General features: G+C 41.2%; 1 protein-coding gene across 1 annotated transcript in view; it reads right to left on the bottom strand.

The window, feature by feature from the left end:
• Window positions 1–812: 812 nt before the first annotated feature.
• The window catches only part of DISP1 (dispatched RND transporter family member 1), a gene marked incomplete at its 3' end in the record, with an annotated part of 51104 nt that continues 32144 nt past the window's right edge, over window positions 813–19772 (bottom strand). Inside the window, exons 3-7 of the mRNA XM_082833773.1 lie at window positions 13910–14033; window positions 12969–13096; window positions 12526–12623; window positions 10412–10509; window positions 813–4424 (exon numbers count right to left, since the gene is read on the bottom strand). Of these exons, the coding sequence (XP_082689899.1) occupies window positions 813–4424; window positions 10412–10509; window positions 12526–12623; window positions 12969–13096; window positions 13910–14033 (4060 nt within the window). The remainder of the gene's footprint in view (window positions 4425–10411; window positions 10510–12525; window positions 12624–12968; window positions 13097–13909; window positions 14034–19772) is intronic.

Raw genomic sequence — 19772 nt, 5'->3', positions numbered from 1 at the left:
CTCTATTTTGACTGCTTCAGGGGGCTGGGGCTCATCTGACCTAGGGCTCTCTTGGTCAAGACGCAACTTATCTTAAGAAATGTAGCACAATTTCAGGTAATCACCTCTCTTCATCTGTGCTTTCCCTTCTGTGACACTAACATCACTGTCGCCTGACACAAGATGGTGCCCATGATTCCTGGGTGAATAGATGTAACCATGGAACAACTATACATTTTGGCTAATGTGGACAAAAGACACCAATTTAGATATAAATGGGTCATTGGCTTCATGTAAAGTCTACCTGTGCAGACAGGTGGAATGCACTATTCAAATGCTTGGCGATTCATTTCTGAATGGAGCCTCACCCAAAATAGAAATTTTAATGTTGTTTAGTTACTGGAGCCCAACTGAAGTAGCTCTCTTAAAATCAGTGTTTGTTTGGAGCCATCAAGTCCTTACTACTGACAAACAAAGGCACCAGAATAAGCGTATCAGGTAAATACAACTGCCAGGGAGAAATGAAAGTTCTAGATAGTTCAAGCTCTAAATCTCTGACTCACTGCTGTGAGAGGGTGGAGAGAAAGAGACAGTAACTTTTCAAGCTGGGTATAAATGTAAAAAAACAACTGTACTTTTTGAAAATATAAAATCCCAAATGGCTAACACTTATTAGATAAGTGAGTTTGTTCATACGGAATCTGAAAATATCTCATGGTTTTTGACAAAGTTAAACATGCTTGTTCCTGTAGTTTTGGACTCCCTTTCTAAACTTCTGGATTTTACTTCCATTTCAAAGGAACAATTGAGGCATTGGTTTGATACAATATTTATTAAAGTGTTTTTATTAACAAACTTTCGCCAGAAAGTTCCGAGTGTGTTAATACAGCAGGCACGTTGGCTTCAATGTTTGGTATTTGACAGTCCACAGAACTGCACTTAACTCTCACAATCCTGCCACAATTTTGTGGATTGTTTGGGCAGGACCTATAACCAGCCTCCCCCATTAAATGGTTAAAGATGAATTGGGGTTCATTCTGACTCAAGTGTTCTGAGTTTACGATGACATCAGTCTGTGACAGGCCTGGCTCCACTTGCCTTTCTGCCTTGTCGGTCGGACTCACTGAACTGGAGTCCTTGTTTGCGGCCCCTCCACTGCCCTGCACGTTCCCGATGTCTCTGTGTTTACAGAGTCCCCTTTGGTGCGTCTCAGGAGCACAGCATGCTTTGTGTGAAGCTCCAGCGCTTCTGCAGACCAATGACGACATCTCTGCCATCTTTGGAAGTTGCTCTTCTAGGCTCTGAAGACTGTGTACGCTGGTCTTACCGAGTTTTTCTTGGGCCTGAATGTGCTGACCCGGGTGGTGGAAAAAACTCCTGGGCAGAGAATTCTGCATTCCAGGAGGTTTCACTCTGCCCTGTAGGCAGGGACAGTGGTGGATGTGTGGGATGGGATGCACGAAGCCCTCGGGGGCTTGGTGTGCAGCCTTCAGAGGGGCCAGGCCGTTCTGGACGTGCATGAAGCTGCTGGCAGTCGGAGCGCACTGGTGGCACAAGCAGTCACCCATCTGCTGGCAAGACGGCAGGCCATATTTCAAAGGTTGGTAGGCATTTGGGCAGCTACATCTCTGATTCAGAGAGAAGAAGTGACACATGGTGTGCTGTTCAAGACAGGGCTGCAACAAGGCAGAGCTGGCTTCATTTTTGGTGCTTTGGTTGAGTTCGCTGTTGTAAGCTGTGTGTACAGGCATCCCTAACTTCTTTGCCTGGCTGCTGAAAAATTCAGAGCAGATGTGGGTCTCTTCATAAGTGGTCTTCTCGGAGGCCATACAGCTGTGGGCTGCCAGAGGTTCTAATTCGTAAAACTCATGCTCCATTTCAGCTTTTTGGCCCCTGGGATCTAAGTGATAAGCATTCACAGTGTGTGTCTTGCTTTGTCCCTTGTCACCGGGACTTGTCGACAAGGTGTGGGAGAAGGCACTGCACTGGAGTTTTTTGGGTAAAGGAATCTGACCACAGGTGCCCTGCGGCCCAAGGCACCGGCACATGCACTGAAAAAAGAACGTGGCAAAAGCCCAGCTGATACACATGATGAGCATCATGAAGGTGCCCAGCTGGGTGTAAGCCAGGACCGTGGAGGGCATCATCATGGCCCCAGCCACGAAGGTGGTGAGCGCGGCCATGGCGATGGCAGAGCCCATGCGGCTCAGAGAGAAGATCACCTTCCCTTCTCGGTCGGCGTCCGGGGCCAAGCGGTAAGCAACCCCATAATGGACGGCAAAGTCTACAGACAGGCCGACCGCAACCGAAATGGTGACCGACTCCAAAACGTTTAGCTCCCAGCCCAGCAGGACGAGAGAACCAACGGTGACAAATATAGTTCCGGCGATCGAAATGATGGCATAAAGGCTTATGATGATGTTCCAAGTTGTAAGCAGCATCACGCTAAAGGCCACGGCCACCGAGAGCCCCATGGCGATGAGGGTGCCGTCGGAGAGGCTGTCCTGGAGGTCATAGAACTCCAGATTGCTGACAAACCAGCCGTGGCTGAGGCCCTCGGGTGCAGAACTCAGCTCGTTGGAAATCCACGAGTCCACCTCTTTATAAAACTGATGCATCTTTTCATAAGCCAGTGTGAAGAGGTAGGTGCTTTGGAACTCTAGCACGACTGCCCTGATGGTATCATTGATATCAAACCTCGGCCCTGGGGTTTTGCTATCCAAATGGTAGCCCGTACTCCTCTCTAGCTCCATGATGGCTCTCTTGATGCACAGTTCGAAAATCTCTTGCTTATAGGGGAAGCTCCAGTGGCTGCAGCACGGGTACAGGGTAGGCTCATCGCAGTCCTGGTTTTCCATCCACTGCTTGAAGGTCTCAATGAAGCAGCTGGTGAAGTCCTGTTCGTCAGTCTGGTGAAAGAATGTCTGATTTCTCAGTTTTTGACAGAACTGCAAAATCCAGACCTGGGAAGCTGGGCTGGCGATGTTAAAGCCGCTGTCTAAGGTCAGCTTCCCTTTGCTCTTAGGGTTTAGGGGGTTGCCATTGTCTTCTGGGGACACACCCCAGATGACCGTGATGGGCATGTGGAGCTCCTCTCCGTGGTGGACGCGCTCGAACATGAAAAGCTTTTTGTACTCGGCGTCGTAACGTTCAAAAGGGTGGGACGACCTGAACACCTGGAACTCGGACAGCTCCAAAGAGGGCAGCTTCATCTTTGGGTTTATGCAGACGATGTAGGCCCCGCCCACAGTTAAGGCCAGGAACCAGACCAGCCATAGGTACCGAAACTTAATGACGATGCACGGCAATACTTTTTCAAAAAAAATTCGAGACGCTTCCGAAATGGCAAAAAGGACTTTGTGGCACTTCTGACAGGCCACCGTCCAGCAGCTTTTGTTATCGTATATTTGCTGCTGGGGCTTCTTGAAGCAGCTGAAGATATTGAGAAGATACCGCTCGTGCAGGACAACCACGGCCGGAAGCCAGGTGACCATCAAAACGTAATTCACCAGTATAGCTGTCCCCGCGTATACCCCAAAGCATCTGATGGCTGTGATATTGCTCACATAGTTAGCGTAAAAGGCAGCCGCTGTGGTAAAACTGGTGACGAACATGGAGAGGGCAGCGTGTTGCAGCGTGATGCTCACTGTCTTTGAGGTTTCCGCGTGAGGCTTGTCAAATTTGGTGTAGTTCCAGACATCACACAGGACAAAAGCATCATCCGCTCCAATGCCCACCAAAATAATGAGTGCGGTGAGGTTCATAAAAGGGAAAAATTCAAAGTTAAACACCACGCGGTAGAGAAAATAGGACACAATCAAGGAACTGATGATGGCGAACATGGTCATCAGAGTGATAAACATGGACTTGGTGTAGACACACATGACCGAAAGGACGATCACGATGGCGATGGCAGGATACACGGTATCCATCAGAAGATAATCCTGAAACAAACTGTGTTTGATCCCAAACTCAATCCCGGTGACGGTGGTGACGCCGTCAGAAGCGTTCCAGTTTTCGAAGTTGTCCAAGTAAATGTTCATCATACTCTCCCCTTTCTCTGTGGGCGAGAAGAGCATGCTGTACTTTAAAGCGGGTGTGTAGTCGGCTGTCTTTGGGGCCATAAAGTCTTTATCCACCAAGTAGTGGAGGATCTGGTACACAGCGTTGTACTTGGTACATTTCCGTGGCACGTTGGTGCACTTGAGCTGGTCCTTCCTCCGGGCCGCCATGTCCCAGCAGTCTGGCTCCAGGGTGCCGTTCTGGTAGTGTTTGGCGCAGGTCCGAAGTAGCTTCAAGGTATGAGAAACGTCTCGCTCGACGATTTTCTGGCAGGATGATCTGTTGTTCAGAATAGCGATGTAGTTCCCCAGCGTCCAGCTGGGGCAGCAGGAAGCAGCCGTGGTCCTCTGGCAGAGATCACCAAACCGGGGATGAGATCTGATCTGCAGAGACAGAGACACGCGGAAGAACTGACGTTTAAAATCAGTTCACAGAAAGGTCTGAATGACGGTGGCCTTGAGGGACAGGAAAGTTACAGAAGTTATAGAATCATCCTCTGAATTAGGTACCAGTTTGAACACAAGGTGAGTTTTCCCCCCAAATCTGCTCTCTTCTGCTGCGGAAGGCTCACTAGGTTACTTCATTTTGAACAACGAACTCCTATTTGGGGATGACATACAAGTGTGAAACAATTTCAATCAATGCCAGTTTGGTTTCAAAAAGGAGGTAAAATTAACACCTCTTTAGTAAACAAGCCTTTTCAAAGTCACTTTAAAACGCAATAAAGTGGACAGGTTGTGAAGCTTATGTATGTCTACCTATGGGATTAATTAAGAGAACAACTGCCCAATTGATATATAAAACGAATTTGTGGCTTTGCCTAAAATTTCTGGTAATCAGCGTGAAATTTTTGGTGACAAAGGTACTATATTTCAATCAACTTGGAGGCAAAGATGATAGTCTCTAGATAACTGTCAGACTCAAAAAAGTGATTCTGGTAATATCAGAAGCAGTGATGCCAAAGACGCATGAAAAACCTGGAATAAAATTGTTTCCTGATACATGAGTAGAGGGGGAAAATGTTTCTAAATTAAAATTATATGTGTGTGTATATATATATATATATATATATATATACACATATATATGATTTTAAATAAACATACACAAGTAATAAAACACTTCAATAGGAATTTAATTATTTCTTCCACATCTTTCAAAGTTTATTCAAGTTGGCTAACTCCCCCTTTTGGGGAATGTTCTGTTTTGGTAAACAGGGGTCTGCTGCATATTAGTAAGTAGAACAATTCTGGATTTAACGTGGATAGTATTTCATTTAGAACACTATTCCTGGAGAAGGCTTTCCTTCTTATGGCTGTTCTTGTTATAGAAAATTGAAATTTGTTCCAATGTCAAAGCTGGCATTGCTAAGATTAGAGTGAAGCCTGCACAATCCCATCATCTTAAAAATCTGTAAGTTACAAATGGCCCCTCTTCCCTGAGGGTGAGAATAAGAAATACCCCCCTGCTCTTGAGCCTGTCCAGAGACTTCTCCGGAAGTGCCAGGGCTAAAGACGACCCACTCCTATCACTTTCCCTCATCTCTATTTACCAAAGGTTGTTCCAGGGAAGAAACTCCAAAGTTCAAGAAGGGCATGAGTATTCTTTTTTTTCTAATAAGATTAAAACCACCCTTTCCCTTTTATTAAAGTAGGCTTTATCAATCATGCGTTGAAATATTTTCTCAAAGTAGAAGAGAAGCTGGCACAATTCACCTCTTTAGAACTTAGACTTATCCAAGAACCAAGTTACTTGTAACTTGGCTATGAAGACACTTTACTGGGACTTATTCTGCAGGGGCAAGGTGTAGATGAAAGGAGATGGCCACGTATTGTGAATTGCTGAAGTTGGGTGACCTGCACATAGGGATTCATTCTACTATTGCCTCTGTTTGAAAATTTCCATAATAAAAAGTTGGGTGTTTTGTTTTTTTTTGAGATACTCTATTGGGGGTAAAGAAAAATGAGTCAAAGGGTTATTATACAAGTGTACTAAAATAATGTTGATCTTAACCAAGGTTTAATTTTTAAGCTCATTTTTAAAGAGCGATAATTACTTGACATTTCATAAAATAGGATAATTAATATTTAATTGTTTCTAGGTTAAAATATTCACATGTGCTAACTCAGGGGAAACTGAACCACCTAATAAATAATAGGAAACCCTGGAATAGCATCTCTCAGATAACCAGGTTTACCCCACAAAGGAATAACAGGCAAGTCCCTGGGGTCAGCCTGGTGAACTGAAAGAAAGGTAACGCAACCCCAGTGTCTGACAGTTTTCAGATGGAAGAAAATGAACTGTATCCATTACGAAACCCACTATCAGCTAGAAGGACCATATCTGTAATTGCTCAAATAACCAAAAGCCAAAGATAACGGAAATAGGGTTGCCAGCTAAAACTGGAAACGAAAGCACAGAATTCTGTCCTTGAATAACCCTTTCAAAGAATTGCAGGGGTTTTTTATGTGTGTATCTGACCAAAGATTTAAAAGTTGGACATGACAAACACAGACCAAATACTACTTTGATGGCTGCTATCAAAAATAAATGCTAATGAGCCTCTGGAGGGCCAGTCCTCACATTCAAAGGTGATGGCTGATGTACAACCTTTGGAAAACAGTTTCTGGGGACTCTTTTACAGGGTAAGAAATAAGGACAGAGAGAAGACATTTCAGGATGCCAGTGCCCTGAATCTAAAGGAATGGAGCTCAAGGATTGTCTAGGCTTTCAGGGAGTCTGTCCCCATCCATCCATCCATCCATCCATCCAGAAGGAAAAATATTTATTGAGCACCTATCAAGACAAATAAGGCAAAGTGGTCCTGCCCTCAAGTGGCTCACAGTGAGGCAGGGAAATCAGACAAGAAAACAAACCGTTACAATTCAACGTGAGAAGCAGCATATTATGTGCAAGGGTCTATGTGAACCTGTGGACAGAGTGCCAAGGTCTGTAAGTGCGATGGGATAACGGCACAACTTAGTCATCTGGGACTGAGATAACTCAACACAGAGTCATATTTTATATTGTGGGGCTTGAAGCGCTTGGCAAGCAGGTGTATCTTTATGCAGAAGGCAGCTGCATCTTTGCCATATTCTTGGGAAAGGGGATCGACAGGAATGATTTTTAAAATCTTTGAAGTTTATAAAAATAAGGATGGAGTTAACGAGAGCAATTTCTTGCAACTCTTATGAGGAATGCCCTTTTCATTCTAGGTATTCACAAACAGGAATTTTAGGGATCATTTTGCTTATGTGGTGATAACACGTCTTTGCACACTTCCCTAGTTAGATAGTAGCAGGGGTGGAGTTGGCTTCAAATAAGAGTAAAGGAAGAGGAGAGAAAAAGAAGAAACCAGCAGAGTTTTAAATGATACCTTAACTTTCAAAACTAATGGCCAAGTTGGAGATATGTTAAGAAGCTAAGGGAAGAAAAACGGGAAGAAAATTAAGCCCTTAATAACAGGTTCAATCAACTGCTAGACACTCCTTTCCCACGTGACCAAGTTCCTCATGTACTAAAAGTTGAAGGGAGCCTAGAGAGGAAGAAGAAAGCAAGGGCTCCACAGCTCTCTTTAAAACAAGCATCAGGAAACACATTTCTGGGGTCCTCTAAGCGTGTGAGGGGGACATTCCAGCTGTCCACAAAAGCTACCCGAGTAAAATGGGTCTTAGTCACCAAATCCCTTCTACAAGCTGATTCCTCTGAGCTCCAACATCTACACTATGCAAAGACTAAGAAATAGGGTAAAGAGCTTCCAGCAGAGTCAAGATTAGAGACACACACACTTCTTTGTTATTAATGACTCTCTGCCAGTGCGTCCCGTAGGAATGTCAAAGTGCAGAAAAAAGTAGTGAAGGAGATCAGGGGAGTCAACTGAGGCTCCTTTTGAAAGAGTCTAAAAAAAAAACCCCAAGCATTCTGTGAGGAGGTAGACGAGCATCAGAAACAGAAGCTCTTCACTCTGGAAACCAGCGCCCATCTGAACTATGAGTGTAAGTGGCATGTAATTTAAATGGGATCTGGAATTTGAACTCAACGTATCATCAACACAGGCAGGCGGCCACTGGAAGACCTGGTCTCGTGACATTACACTGATTACCAGATGCTTTCTGGAGTCAACCCACCAACAATTAAGCTCTTCTGCTCTGTACCATTTGGTGTGTGTCCCATTCAACTTGATAGTTGTTAATAACTAAGTGGTTAGGTACAATAGCTAGGATTTGAGGGGGGAAAAAGGGGAAAGACTGCCAAGTAGCCTCAGGACACATTTTGGTCAAACCGCCATAACAAATAAAAATCCTCAAAGGGTCTTGAGCTGGGAGACTCAGAAAAGTACAGTAATAATCTGAAATCTGAACTGTTGACCAATAGTTATTATTTAAGATATCACTGAATACATTATCTCTATGAGAAACATATGTTATTCTGGGTTCATAGCAGAGTTTGAGACTAGAATACAAGCGCATTTGCAACTGGCAAAAAGTATTTAATTTAAAAAGTTAAAATTACAACCACGCTCCTTGAGGTAGTATTTGGGGGCCTTGATTCTGTTTATTCATTTATTGGTGTGGAACTACAATTGGCTTGACCATTCATTCAGATGTACGTGTCTTGGGTCTGTTCCTCAAATTTTCACAAGAGGATCACAAATTGTTACGTTCTTGCCAGGGATTACAGACTTGAACTCACAGCTATCCAATCCTTATTATGAGCCCAGTAGGAAAAAAAACTCAGACAAGCAGATATCGATTCTTTTCGATAGCCTAAATTTTGCAAATGCATCAAAACAGGTAACTAGTGGGAACCTGCTGTATAGCACAGGGAGCTCAGCTTGGTGCTCTGTGATGACCTAGATGGTGGGGGAGAGGGGGAGGGAGGTCCAAGAGGGAGGGGATACATGTATACATATAGCTGATTCACTTCATTGTACAGCAGAAACTAACACAACATTGTAAAGCAGTTTTACTCCAAAAAAAAAAAAAAAAATGGTGTTATTCCAAGGTCACAGGTCCATTGTGAGAGAAGTAGAGTACCCAGCATAAAGCCTTGCACAGAGCAAGTGCTCTACATACACACTAATTTAGAGTTAACTTTCTATATGAGAAGGGCTGTAACCCACAACAAGAAGTATGTTCATAGCTTCTAAATAACCTACTGATAGCTGTAGAACAGAAGAAAATACGACAAATAAAAATTGACCACTGATGAAGAAACTCTGGGTTGTTTATAGATAGTTTGTGACTTTGGTCTATTTGGAGCTGCACAGAGACAAGACGTCACTCACAGAAAATCCCGATATCCTAATCAATGCAAAAGTTATTTTCAAAATATATAAAGAGCCTTTCAGAATGAAGAATAAAGTCAGGAGATCTGGGACCAACCAACTAGGTGACCTGGGTAAGCCACTCAGTTCTCAGAACGTACTTATATCAGCACAATGAGATGCTGGTCTGTGGGTTATCTCAAAGAGTCCTTTCTACCTCCTGTTCCATTAAGAAACCCTGTGATAGAACAGGTCATTGCACTGGATTGTCAGTCTAGCTCTCAGCAGGGCATGTGATTAGATTTTCAACTGACCAGTGATTTTACATTTTAGAATTATGCTAAGAACACGAGTTCCTTTTCTACCTGGTTACTGTGCTTGGGAAAGGCCATTAGTGACATCAGACAGCAGTTTCTACTTGGAGAAACTACCTCTGAACACAACAAATTGACAGCTCTTCCAAGCTCGGTAGGTGACTTTACACTTTCTGGTGCTGTCTTCTTGCATCTTTCTGTCTTGTAAAGCAGCAAGGTGTTTAGAGTTCAGAACAATCTGGATTGGATTACTTTGGCCATTTCCATAGATACTGTATTTATGCCCTTTGCTGTCCCCTTTCCTAGCCTGTGCCCTAAATTTTCCTTTGAGGTCATCGGCCCAAAGGACCCATTGATTGCCAGAAAGGTGAGCATTTCATTGCATAATTAAGATGCTGACAATCGCCTCAGGGGGAAAATGGAGTGAACAATGAAACTAGATTAGGAAGATAAAATACAACAAAAGAAGAAGAAAAAAAAAAGGCTTAACTATTATCCTGAAAGGAAATAAGCTGTGAAATAATACAAAAGACTATCATGGACAAAAACATGAGTGGGAAAGAAAAAGAGTTCTTTATTAAGGAAGATGGTTTGTTTTAAAGGTGGGGAAGCAGAGACACTTTGATCCTGGGATCCGAAAGAATGCGAAGCCACTCTGCTGGTGTTTACTCCTCGGTAGGTAAGCCACTTGAGTGCTTTCATCTGATCAGGCACCAGGGTCAGCAGTAAAAGGAGTTTCAAAAGTATAACCTTATTTGTGCTAAACATATTTCAGTTTTACTTTACATACCCTTGAATTATCTACATTGCACATCGATTTAATTGCAGGTAAATTCCACAATGTCTCCCCTCCAGCTGAAGTAAATACTACTCTGGAATATCGGTCACCTGGTGATAGGAGAAAAAAGAAAAAGGGTTATAAATTATTCATTTATTTCAGAAGACTCCGCGTTCAGAAATAATTCAAACTGGGAAACCACCTGGGAATTCATTAGCAGTAGGGAATCCTGTCTTTCATTAAACTCCAGGAGAAAAATGTAAAAAAATTTTAAAGAGTAACGCTATAATATTGCTTTAGCTCAAAGCCTTTGTCTACTCACTATATCTTAAAAATCGTAGTAGTTATGTAACATATCTAGTTCTGATCAGACTGTAATTAGGAAGAGCAACCCATAGGAACTTTCAGCAGAAAATCAACTGAACGCCTCCCTCTTCATTTCACAACACATCACCCCAATGGTATATAAAATCAAAGAATGGTGCACCAGGGAGTATCAGGAATGGATTATAAGGATGTTCTCTTTGGCAGCTAACTAGAGAGCAAAGACGGCAAGTGATCAGCTTAAAAGCACTAAAAACAGTCAACTAAACACAGAACGCTGGCCAGGATCACAGACGTACTCCTCATTCTGGTTGAGTGTTCAGAGTTCTAGAAAAAACATTTTGAAAATTATACTAATACAAAATATATTTCTGAATAAGGGAGGCTGTGTGATATCCTGGAAAGAGCATGGTCTTTAGAGTTAGAACTGGGTGTAACCAGGTTCTGTCATCTACTAGCTGGATGATCTTAGGCAACCAACAACTTTTCTGAGCCTCGGTTTGGTTCCTCATCTGTAAAATAAAGACAGCAACGCTTTCCCAAATAGGTGTGAGAATTAAATGAGGTACTGAAAAACGGGTGCTCAGTAAGTACTGTTTCTGCTTCCTCAGCCATTAAAAAAATTAATATGAACCAACTGAAACAGAGTAGATTCGTTTTATATGATCTAAAATGCCTAATGGTGCTGACAAAGAAAATCAATTTGCAAATTTATGAATAAAGCTTTATTACATGAAAAACTTCAGGGTCACGAAGTTTTCTTTAGTAAACTCTTGTCTTCAAGACAAATAAAGACCCTGAGGTTTAACAAGATCTAGAAACATCAAAGACCCAATCAGGTCCTCTAGTGATCTAAGAAGATAGGGAAAAAACAAATTTTAGAAGGATTTTCAACAACAACAACAAAAAGGTGAAACCAGAAGAGCTTCAATGTTAATATTCACTTAATCAGAAACTGGAGTTATTGCAATTCCTCATCCGTAACCATGAGGGCTAATCAATGACTTTCAAACTGACACATGTTTCCTTGAGGCCGTGAACTCCTCCTTCCTGGCAGCTGCACAGAGACCAGGCTGACTCTAGGCTACAGAGAATTTTATTTCGTGAATTTGCTGCCAACATTTAGAGATCTGGTGATTCCACATTGAAATCTGGATTCCTGGCCTCTGGGAATTTCTTACAATCTTTGGGCCCTCGTTTTTTTTTTTTTGTTTTTTTTTTTCAAGGTCACATTCTGCTGCATTCTCCTCAATCACCATCACTTCCTGCATTCTTAACCCAGCTCCCTTTTCTCATTCATATATGAGCTAGGTCCCTGAGGCATTCAAGCTTTGGACCTCCGGACTTTATTTTGTTCATCTCGCTGCCTGTAATGTCTAATGACAAGGCTGGCACAAGAAGGCTATTAATATAGGCTTTTTGAATGAATCAACAATGTAGATATAAATTTTTGATAATACTGTAGATTATGTCAGGGTTCAATCCAAAAAATGTACAAGGAATTTTTTAAATGCGTTGAGATTTGGGGCAAGGTCAAGAATTTTATTAGATTTATATCTTTCTTAAAACCGAATATAACTCAATCATCTCTCATTAATTTTTAATTTTAGGTAACTAAATTCAGATTAGTGGTTGACTGACCTAGAGAAGTAAAATTACAAGTTAATTAGGCTAACATGCCTTTAAGCACGATAGAAACAGTGAAGCTGTGTGACCAGCCACCTACTCTTGACAGTCTAGGTTATCAATCATGTTCAATCCCAGGAAACTCTGAAAGGTTTGTCATCTACGAAGCCACTCACTTGGAACGTCACAGAAAAAGCTGTCCTTGTGGAAGTTCCAGTCAACTTCTCTTTTCTCTCTTTCATAATGATCATCTGACCATCTATCATCCCGATGGCTGAAATGGAACACAGTTTGATCTTCAATCAAGTCCCCACTATTTCAAGGCTGAGAAGCCTACTGGTAACAATACAACCTCAAAGTCATGACCTATGAAGCGCTTGATACTGTCGGAAGGATGAACATAAGCAGCCAACATTAATTTTCTCACTTCTGAAAAAAGGAAGAAAAACCCCAAACCCTCACTAATATACAACGAAATCTTAAAAGACAATGACAATTTCAACAAATTCAGTGGCAAAGATTTTGAGCCACACATTTTAGATGTAATCTTTTTGCTCAGGCAATGTTTAAAACTGGAATTCGTTAGCAGTGGTTTGTCTAAAAGTCAATAAATGATTACCTTTTGGCTTGTTCATCTGCATATTTAAAGGGGTAATTTGCTAATGTTGCTTTGTATCCTGTATTTTTCACCATGTTATTCCATGTGACCAGTCTCTGGCCTATTGCAGTCCCTCTTGGTTCAAAACCCTAAGGCAAAATATTACAAATTCCCATTAGTGTACTTCATTTCAGGCTAAGTATAGTTATAACAGCTTGGGAAGGCAATGTCAAGGTGATGTATAGCTTTCAACAGAAAATATACACGTTCCTCACGGCTACTCCAGAGGCGAACTGCATTAAGACAAGATGACTTGACATAATAATGATCACCTATTTACTGTGACAAACAGTTTGATTCTTTGGTATGTTACATGTCTCAGGAAAGAGGAAAAAAAAACTTATCTGAAGCTTCTCTTCCAAATTCATACCTGGCATTTATTTTTATGTTATAAAAAATCATGGTCAAATTAAATTGTGTTATGCATGCAACAGTGTTTTACAAAGAGTTTATCATTATCCTTGCTCATACTTTCCTCACTATTCCACTTCTGAGGGACATTTACTTAAAAACAGACCCTGCAATCTCTCAGTAATACTGAAATTCCTTTAACGTCTTTGGGAGAAAAGGTGACATTCAGTCTTCAAGACTTTTTGAAGATGTTTTTACAGTCTGCAGATTCTCCAATTTTTTGCTTTTTAGTTTAAACATGGAGACCAAGAAGCAAATTTCCAGATTTTTGATGGTGAGCAAGTTACCTGACCCCTTTTAAGAACCTGAGAATACAGACATGTCTCTACTTTTCAGAAAGAGAATTGTATACTTACTGATGGCTTGAGAAGGTTTTTAAAACAGATGGGATACTAAATAACATAATGCAACATGTCTTAACATACTTAATCTTTTGAGATGATTGAGGGCTAAAGAAAATAAACAGATTCTACTGGTGCAATTCTCCTTACCAGCAATGGATCAGAGAAATCAGGAAGCTCTGGCACTAATACTCCAACCAAGGCACAGACCACGATGAACACAGTGCACATGCCCAAGACAACCACAGGCCAGTCTGCTATCAGGGCTGCATAACTACAAACGCAGAGAGAGATCACAAAGAAAGCCTCTTAGAAGCAGAGTGAAGTTTTTTTTGCTACCTAAGAGAGCAATTTGTTAAATCTTCCTATTTCAGACCTAGCACAGGTATTTATCAGTAAAAGATCTCATGAGATTATAAGCATTTACGCTTGATTGTAGTAGAAAATTGGAAGATCACTGTCCTCTCATTATTTGTGATAAAGTAGCAGTGGTCAGATGCTACAGGCTATTGAGAGAAAGAATAATGTCCATTCCTGACAAATAACATTTCACTGCTACATCTGTCCCTGGGAAAAAGAAGCTCTTAAATCTACACTTTCTAAGTGGAAAGAAATATATTTTAACAGAGGCTCCATCCTCCTTGCAGTCTCTTTCAGAACTTTTGTTTCTCCAGTTATTCCTTTCTCTCTACTTTTACTCCATCAGTTCTTGAAAAAGAGCTCAGCCCATAAACAGGTTCAGGTAGTGTAAGTCATAAGAATAACCAAACCAAACTGAAACCTCCCCATAAACCTGTTAACCTTCCATTTAGCTAAAACGATAATGAACTTATCCACTAGATTGTGAGCTCCATGAGGGCAGAGACTATTGATTGACTGACTGGTTGATTTAGTGTAGTATCAGTGCCTTTTAAAAGGTGCTTGGTAACTGTCTATTGATTAGATGAATGAACACCCATGTATGTACCTATCCTCCCTTCACTCTCTAATCACCACAGGCTGGCTTTAGTTTCTTACTACGCCTCAGAAACTCCTCTCTGTTACCAAATCCCACCATTAAGCCATTTCTTCCAACACCCTTCCCACACCCTCATTCACCACCTTCCACTGAAATATCTGTTTCTGGGCCCTTCCATAAGATCCTGGACCATGCCTTCCTAACCTGATGCTTCCAGATCTCTGTAAGAACTGAGTGCTCCATAGAAGTTGACTAGACTGAACTTTTCTAAAATTCAAAATGTATTCTGCCGGGCTTCCCTGGTGGCACAGTGGTTGGGAGTCCGCCTGCCGATGCAGGGGACACGGGTTCGTGCCCCGGTCCGGGAAGATCCCACGTGCCGCGGAGCAGCTGGGCCCGTGAGCCATGGCTGCCGAGCCTGCGCGTCTGGAGCCTGTGCTCCGCAACGGGAGAGGCCACCACAGTGAGAGGCCCGCGTATCGCAAAAAAAAAAAAAAAAAAAAAAAACCCAAAATGTATTCTGCCAACTTCAGATTTATCGAATTTTTATTAGAGAAAGAATGAAACATTTAACTTGTGGACAAGTATTCTCAAATTCTCGACAGTGTTTTTTAGCTCACTGGGCTGCTCTGACGGCTATTTCTGGCTCATTTGAAATAGGCTTCTTGCTCATATACTTTGAGTTTTTCTTCAAAATCATGCTAGCAGTTTAAAGAAAGCTAGTGACTCTAACCATTATTCTGAAAAAAACTATGATATGTCTCTAAGAATAGACGGCTGGTTTTTATATTCTGATCTCTCAAATTCATATATCTGCCTTTGCGGAGATATTCAAATTAAATTTTAATAAGGAAGTTAAAATATAACATAATTATGCGTTAAGGGAGCACTCGCACAGGCATTTTTCATTATTGTTCTTTTATTTATTTATTTTGGCTGTGTTGGGTCTTCGTTTCTGTGCGAGGGCTTTCTCTAGTTGTGGCAAGCGGGGGCCACTCTTCATCGCGGTGCGCGGGCCTCTCACTACCACGACCTCCCTTGTGGCGGAGCACAGGCTCCAGAGGCGCAGGCTCAGTAGTTGTGGCTCACGGGCCTAGTTGCTCCGCGGCATGTGGGATCCTCCCAGACCAGGGCTTGAACCCGTGTCCCTTGCATTAGCAGGCAGATTCCCAACCACTGCGCCACCAGGGAAGCCCTGATTATTGTTCTTTTGAAAGCAACCTTAGGAAAATAAAGAATAATAGCCTGCACCCACTAGGAGTTCCAGTTGCTCTCATGCTTTACACAGATTATCATCTCATATAATTCTCACAACAACTTTATAAGATGAAACTGAGGCACAGGCAGTCTAAATAACTTGTTCAACGTCACAAGCTGGCCCAGCTCATAAAACAAGCACGTCCTGGGGGTGTAATGTACAGCATGGTGACTATAGTTAATAATACTGTATTACATACTTGAAAGTTGTTTAGAGAGTAGATCTTGAAAGTTCTCATTACAAGAAAGAAAAAAAATTGGTAACTATGCGTGGTGATGAATGTTAACGAAACTTATTGTGGTGATTATTTTGCAATACATATGAATATCAAATTATTATGTTATACACCTGAAACTAATATAATGTTACATGTCAATAATATCTCAAAAGAAAAAAAAGGTCACAAAGCTAGGAACCTAGGTAGTCTGGTTCTAGAGTCTGGCCTCTTAACCACTATGATATCATCTCTTGCTTCAAACACAAGAGAAACAGAAAACATCAGGAATAAGCCAACTTGCCACAAACAGATGCTTCCCCAAACTGTCATCTGAAAATTAAATTCCTAAGCCACACCTATAGTTAATTTCTCTATGCAAAATCACCTAGACCCAAAGGACTTCAAGTTTGAACATTATTCACTAGACTGTAAATTCTGCATTTAAAAACTCATTAAGGAAAAATTATGCTAGATAAGATGGAATAACTTTTTAAGAGCAATTCTGAATGTAATGAAAACAAATAAATCACAATACGCTGATTGTAGTTGTTCAAATGTAAACACCAAGTGGTCAGAAGCGTTCCTATTTCTAGAACACACCCAAAGCTTATATTCGCTATACTTCATTTCCTCTTCTACCAAATGCAAACTAAGATGAAAGTAACCGGTTTGAACCATAAAGTCCTTTGTCAATAGCCCATTTGAGACTTTCTGTTTCATTGCTTCAGACTTAAAGAGTCCTTTACATTTTAGACCTTTAAAATATCAGCCCTATGAAATGAAAATGGCCCCAGGCTTACACAATTACTCATTACACTTTATGTTAAACGGATCAATTTTCTTTCAAATGAACCAGAAGTTATGCATCTTTACCTACAAACATGTTATCAATAGAGGGCAGTGGGCCCCAAATTGCTTAGTTTTCATACTGTGGTTTAATTTACCCATATAATGACTTTTTGTTTGTGTTCTTGAAGAATCTGCACACATGCATAGCAACCTTCAAAACCTCATTCAATAATTGCTTTTTCTTGCCTTTGAAAACATTTGGTTTTGATTTTACAGCACTGCTTTATACCATATCCATGCATTGACTACATATGGAAACTTTACGGCATTAGTGATTTCGGCACATTTCTTCCAAACACGTTTAACCTTACTATATTACAAGTCCACTTCCTCACAAAGCAGATGTTTCATGTGCTAACCTTTCCTAGAGACAACTGTTCGCACTTAAGAAATGGAATCACCATCCTGAGGACATAAAGCACCATGGGGGAAAGCCCCAGCTACTCTGAGTAAATGTCATTCAGACAAGGGTTTCTCCTAAATAGCACAAAACTGCTGAGGCTATTTCTGCCTCCTGCTGTCTGTTCTAAGATGTTGCGTAACTATGGGCACCACGTGGGAAACAAAAGTTTCATGTATAATACGAAACCCAGACAATGGTTGTAATATTAAGGAAAACATCTAATAAAGCAGGAAAACTGGAGAAGTAAAGGAAATTAAAAATGACCTATAAATTTTATCGCTATATTTTTTGGCTAATTCCCTTCATGGTGAGTCTGGGTTCCAGGTACATATTCTAACTAAGTTTAAATTTGAATAAAGAACCTGCACATGCTTTTCTGGGCATTGGAAGAATTTTCCAAAGGACCACTCTTTTTACTATAGTATGTTCCTCTGCGTACCATGTAGCACTTGTCTTTCATCTGCCTGGTCTTGATTTTGTAACTCTTTAGACCATACAGCATAACTGTAAACGCAATCCACTTCTGTAACTTCTGGGTGACAGCAGGCAGTCATTTTCCAGTGACTGACCAGGGAGCAGTTTTCCTCAAGGCCCTACTGCTGTATCAGCTGCATAGGTTAGGCCCGCAGTTGCTATCCATGGCACTGCTCTATAAAAAAGTGTATCCATAGTACTTCTCAGTAGGTTAAGTCTCAAATAGTACAGGTACGTAAGACTCAGAAGAACAGAATGAATGGATTGCGTTTGTGGGTAAACTGTGGATCTGAGTAAGTGGGCAGGCTGCTTGGCACCCTGATCCAGGCTGTTCCTGCCATGATGGATTTTCATGAGGATCCAATGGGAAGTCCCTCAAATACCCTCATAGATGCTCAGCCACCTTATTATTGGGTTTATTCTGGGAAAAGATCAGAAATAACTGTTAAAACAAATGAAGTGTCTTACAGGGCTAACTTATGCTGTAGTGACATGACATGGGGGCCTGTTTTAAATGGGCCATTTGTATTACAATAAGGCCCTCCACAGTAAATTTTCCTCTCAGCTTACAAAGACTTTTTTCTTTTGCCCTTTGCTGCCTTTCTGGAAACACTCTTCTCTTTCACCCCTGCCTTTCTGAGCAGAGAGCCAGGCTTTAGAGAGTATGAGTACCTTGGACTTGAGGCCTCCTTTTCCTGACCAATCCTTAACCCCCGATAGCTTGGCTTTTGCTCTCGTGACTCTTCTGAAACTGCCAAAGTCAACTAACTCTCTTGGTTTTCATCTTCTTGGACCTGAGCGATATTTAACACTTTAGCTACTGCTTGCTTCCTAAAAAAATCTCTTCTTCCTCGGTTTCTTTCTTTCTGTTTCCTTTAATATCTCTCCCTTATTCCTCCTGGCCTTTAAAGGTACCCATTTCTAAATGTCATTAATCATAACATTTCTAGTGGCATCAACTATCAATTTAGTGCGAGGAATGATTGAAGCTTATGGAATTTCACAGAGGAAAACAGTACAGAACTCTTTCTTTCTTGTGAAGTAATAAACTCATTCAACAATTAACATTACATAGTAAGAAGGCAGACATTCTGGGAATAAAATAATAGCAGACATGGATATTACCCTCAAGGAACTTAGAGCCTAATTCAGAAAATCAGACAGGTGCACAAATACCTACGAAATCAGGTCAACAGAAGGATACAGATAAAATGTTTTGTGAATTCAATGAAGGAAGCTAGTACTTCCAGCTGGGGTAGGAAAGGGGACTCAGAAAAGGCTAATTTTAGGAAGAAGCTGTATTTTTATGTGTATATACTGAAAAGAATAAATTCAGGTTTTTAAAAATACCAATCTATTAACAGAGACAAATATATATGAACCTTTCAAAATATAAAACTTCTGGTCACTTAAGAAGACCCTATTATTTCTAGAAAAATGGAAATTCATTTTCTTCATATGCCATATTTACTTGTAAAACCTCTTTCCTTCATCTTTTTTCCATAATTTTTTTGCAAAATTGGGTAAATAAAATGTAGTATATGCATACAACGGAATATCGTTCAGTCTTACATAGGAAGGAAATTCTGACACATGCTACAACATGGATGAAGCTTGAGGACATTATGCTAAGTGAAATCAGCCAGTCACAAAAGGACAAATACTGTATTCTTCCACAGAGTACAGTATTTGTACTGTACATATTAGAGTAATGAAATTCATAGAGACAGCATAGAATAGTGGTTGCCAGAAGCTGGGGGCTGGGGAAGAAATGAGGAGGTAGTATTTAATGGGTATAGAGGTTCAGTTTGAAAAGTAGAAAAAGGTTCTGGAGATGAATGGTGTGATGGCTGT

The sequence above is a fragment of the Leucopleurus acutus genome (genome assembly GCF_964270905.1).
Source record: "Leucopleurus acutus genome assembly, chromosome: 2".
NCBI lineage: Eukaryota > Metazoa > Chordata > Mammalia > Artiodactyla > Delphinidae > Leucopleurus > Leucopleurus acutus.
The sequence above is the reverse complement of the archived record's forward strand: the minus strand, read 5'-3'. Positions and strand labels throughout refer to the sequence as shown.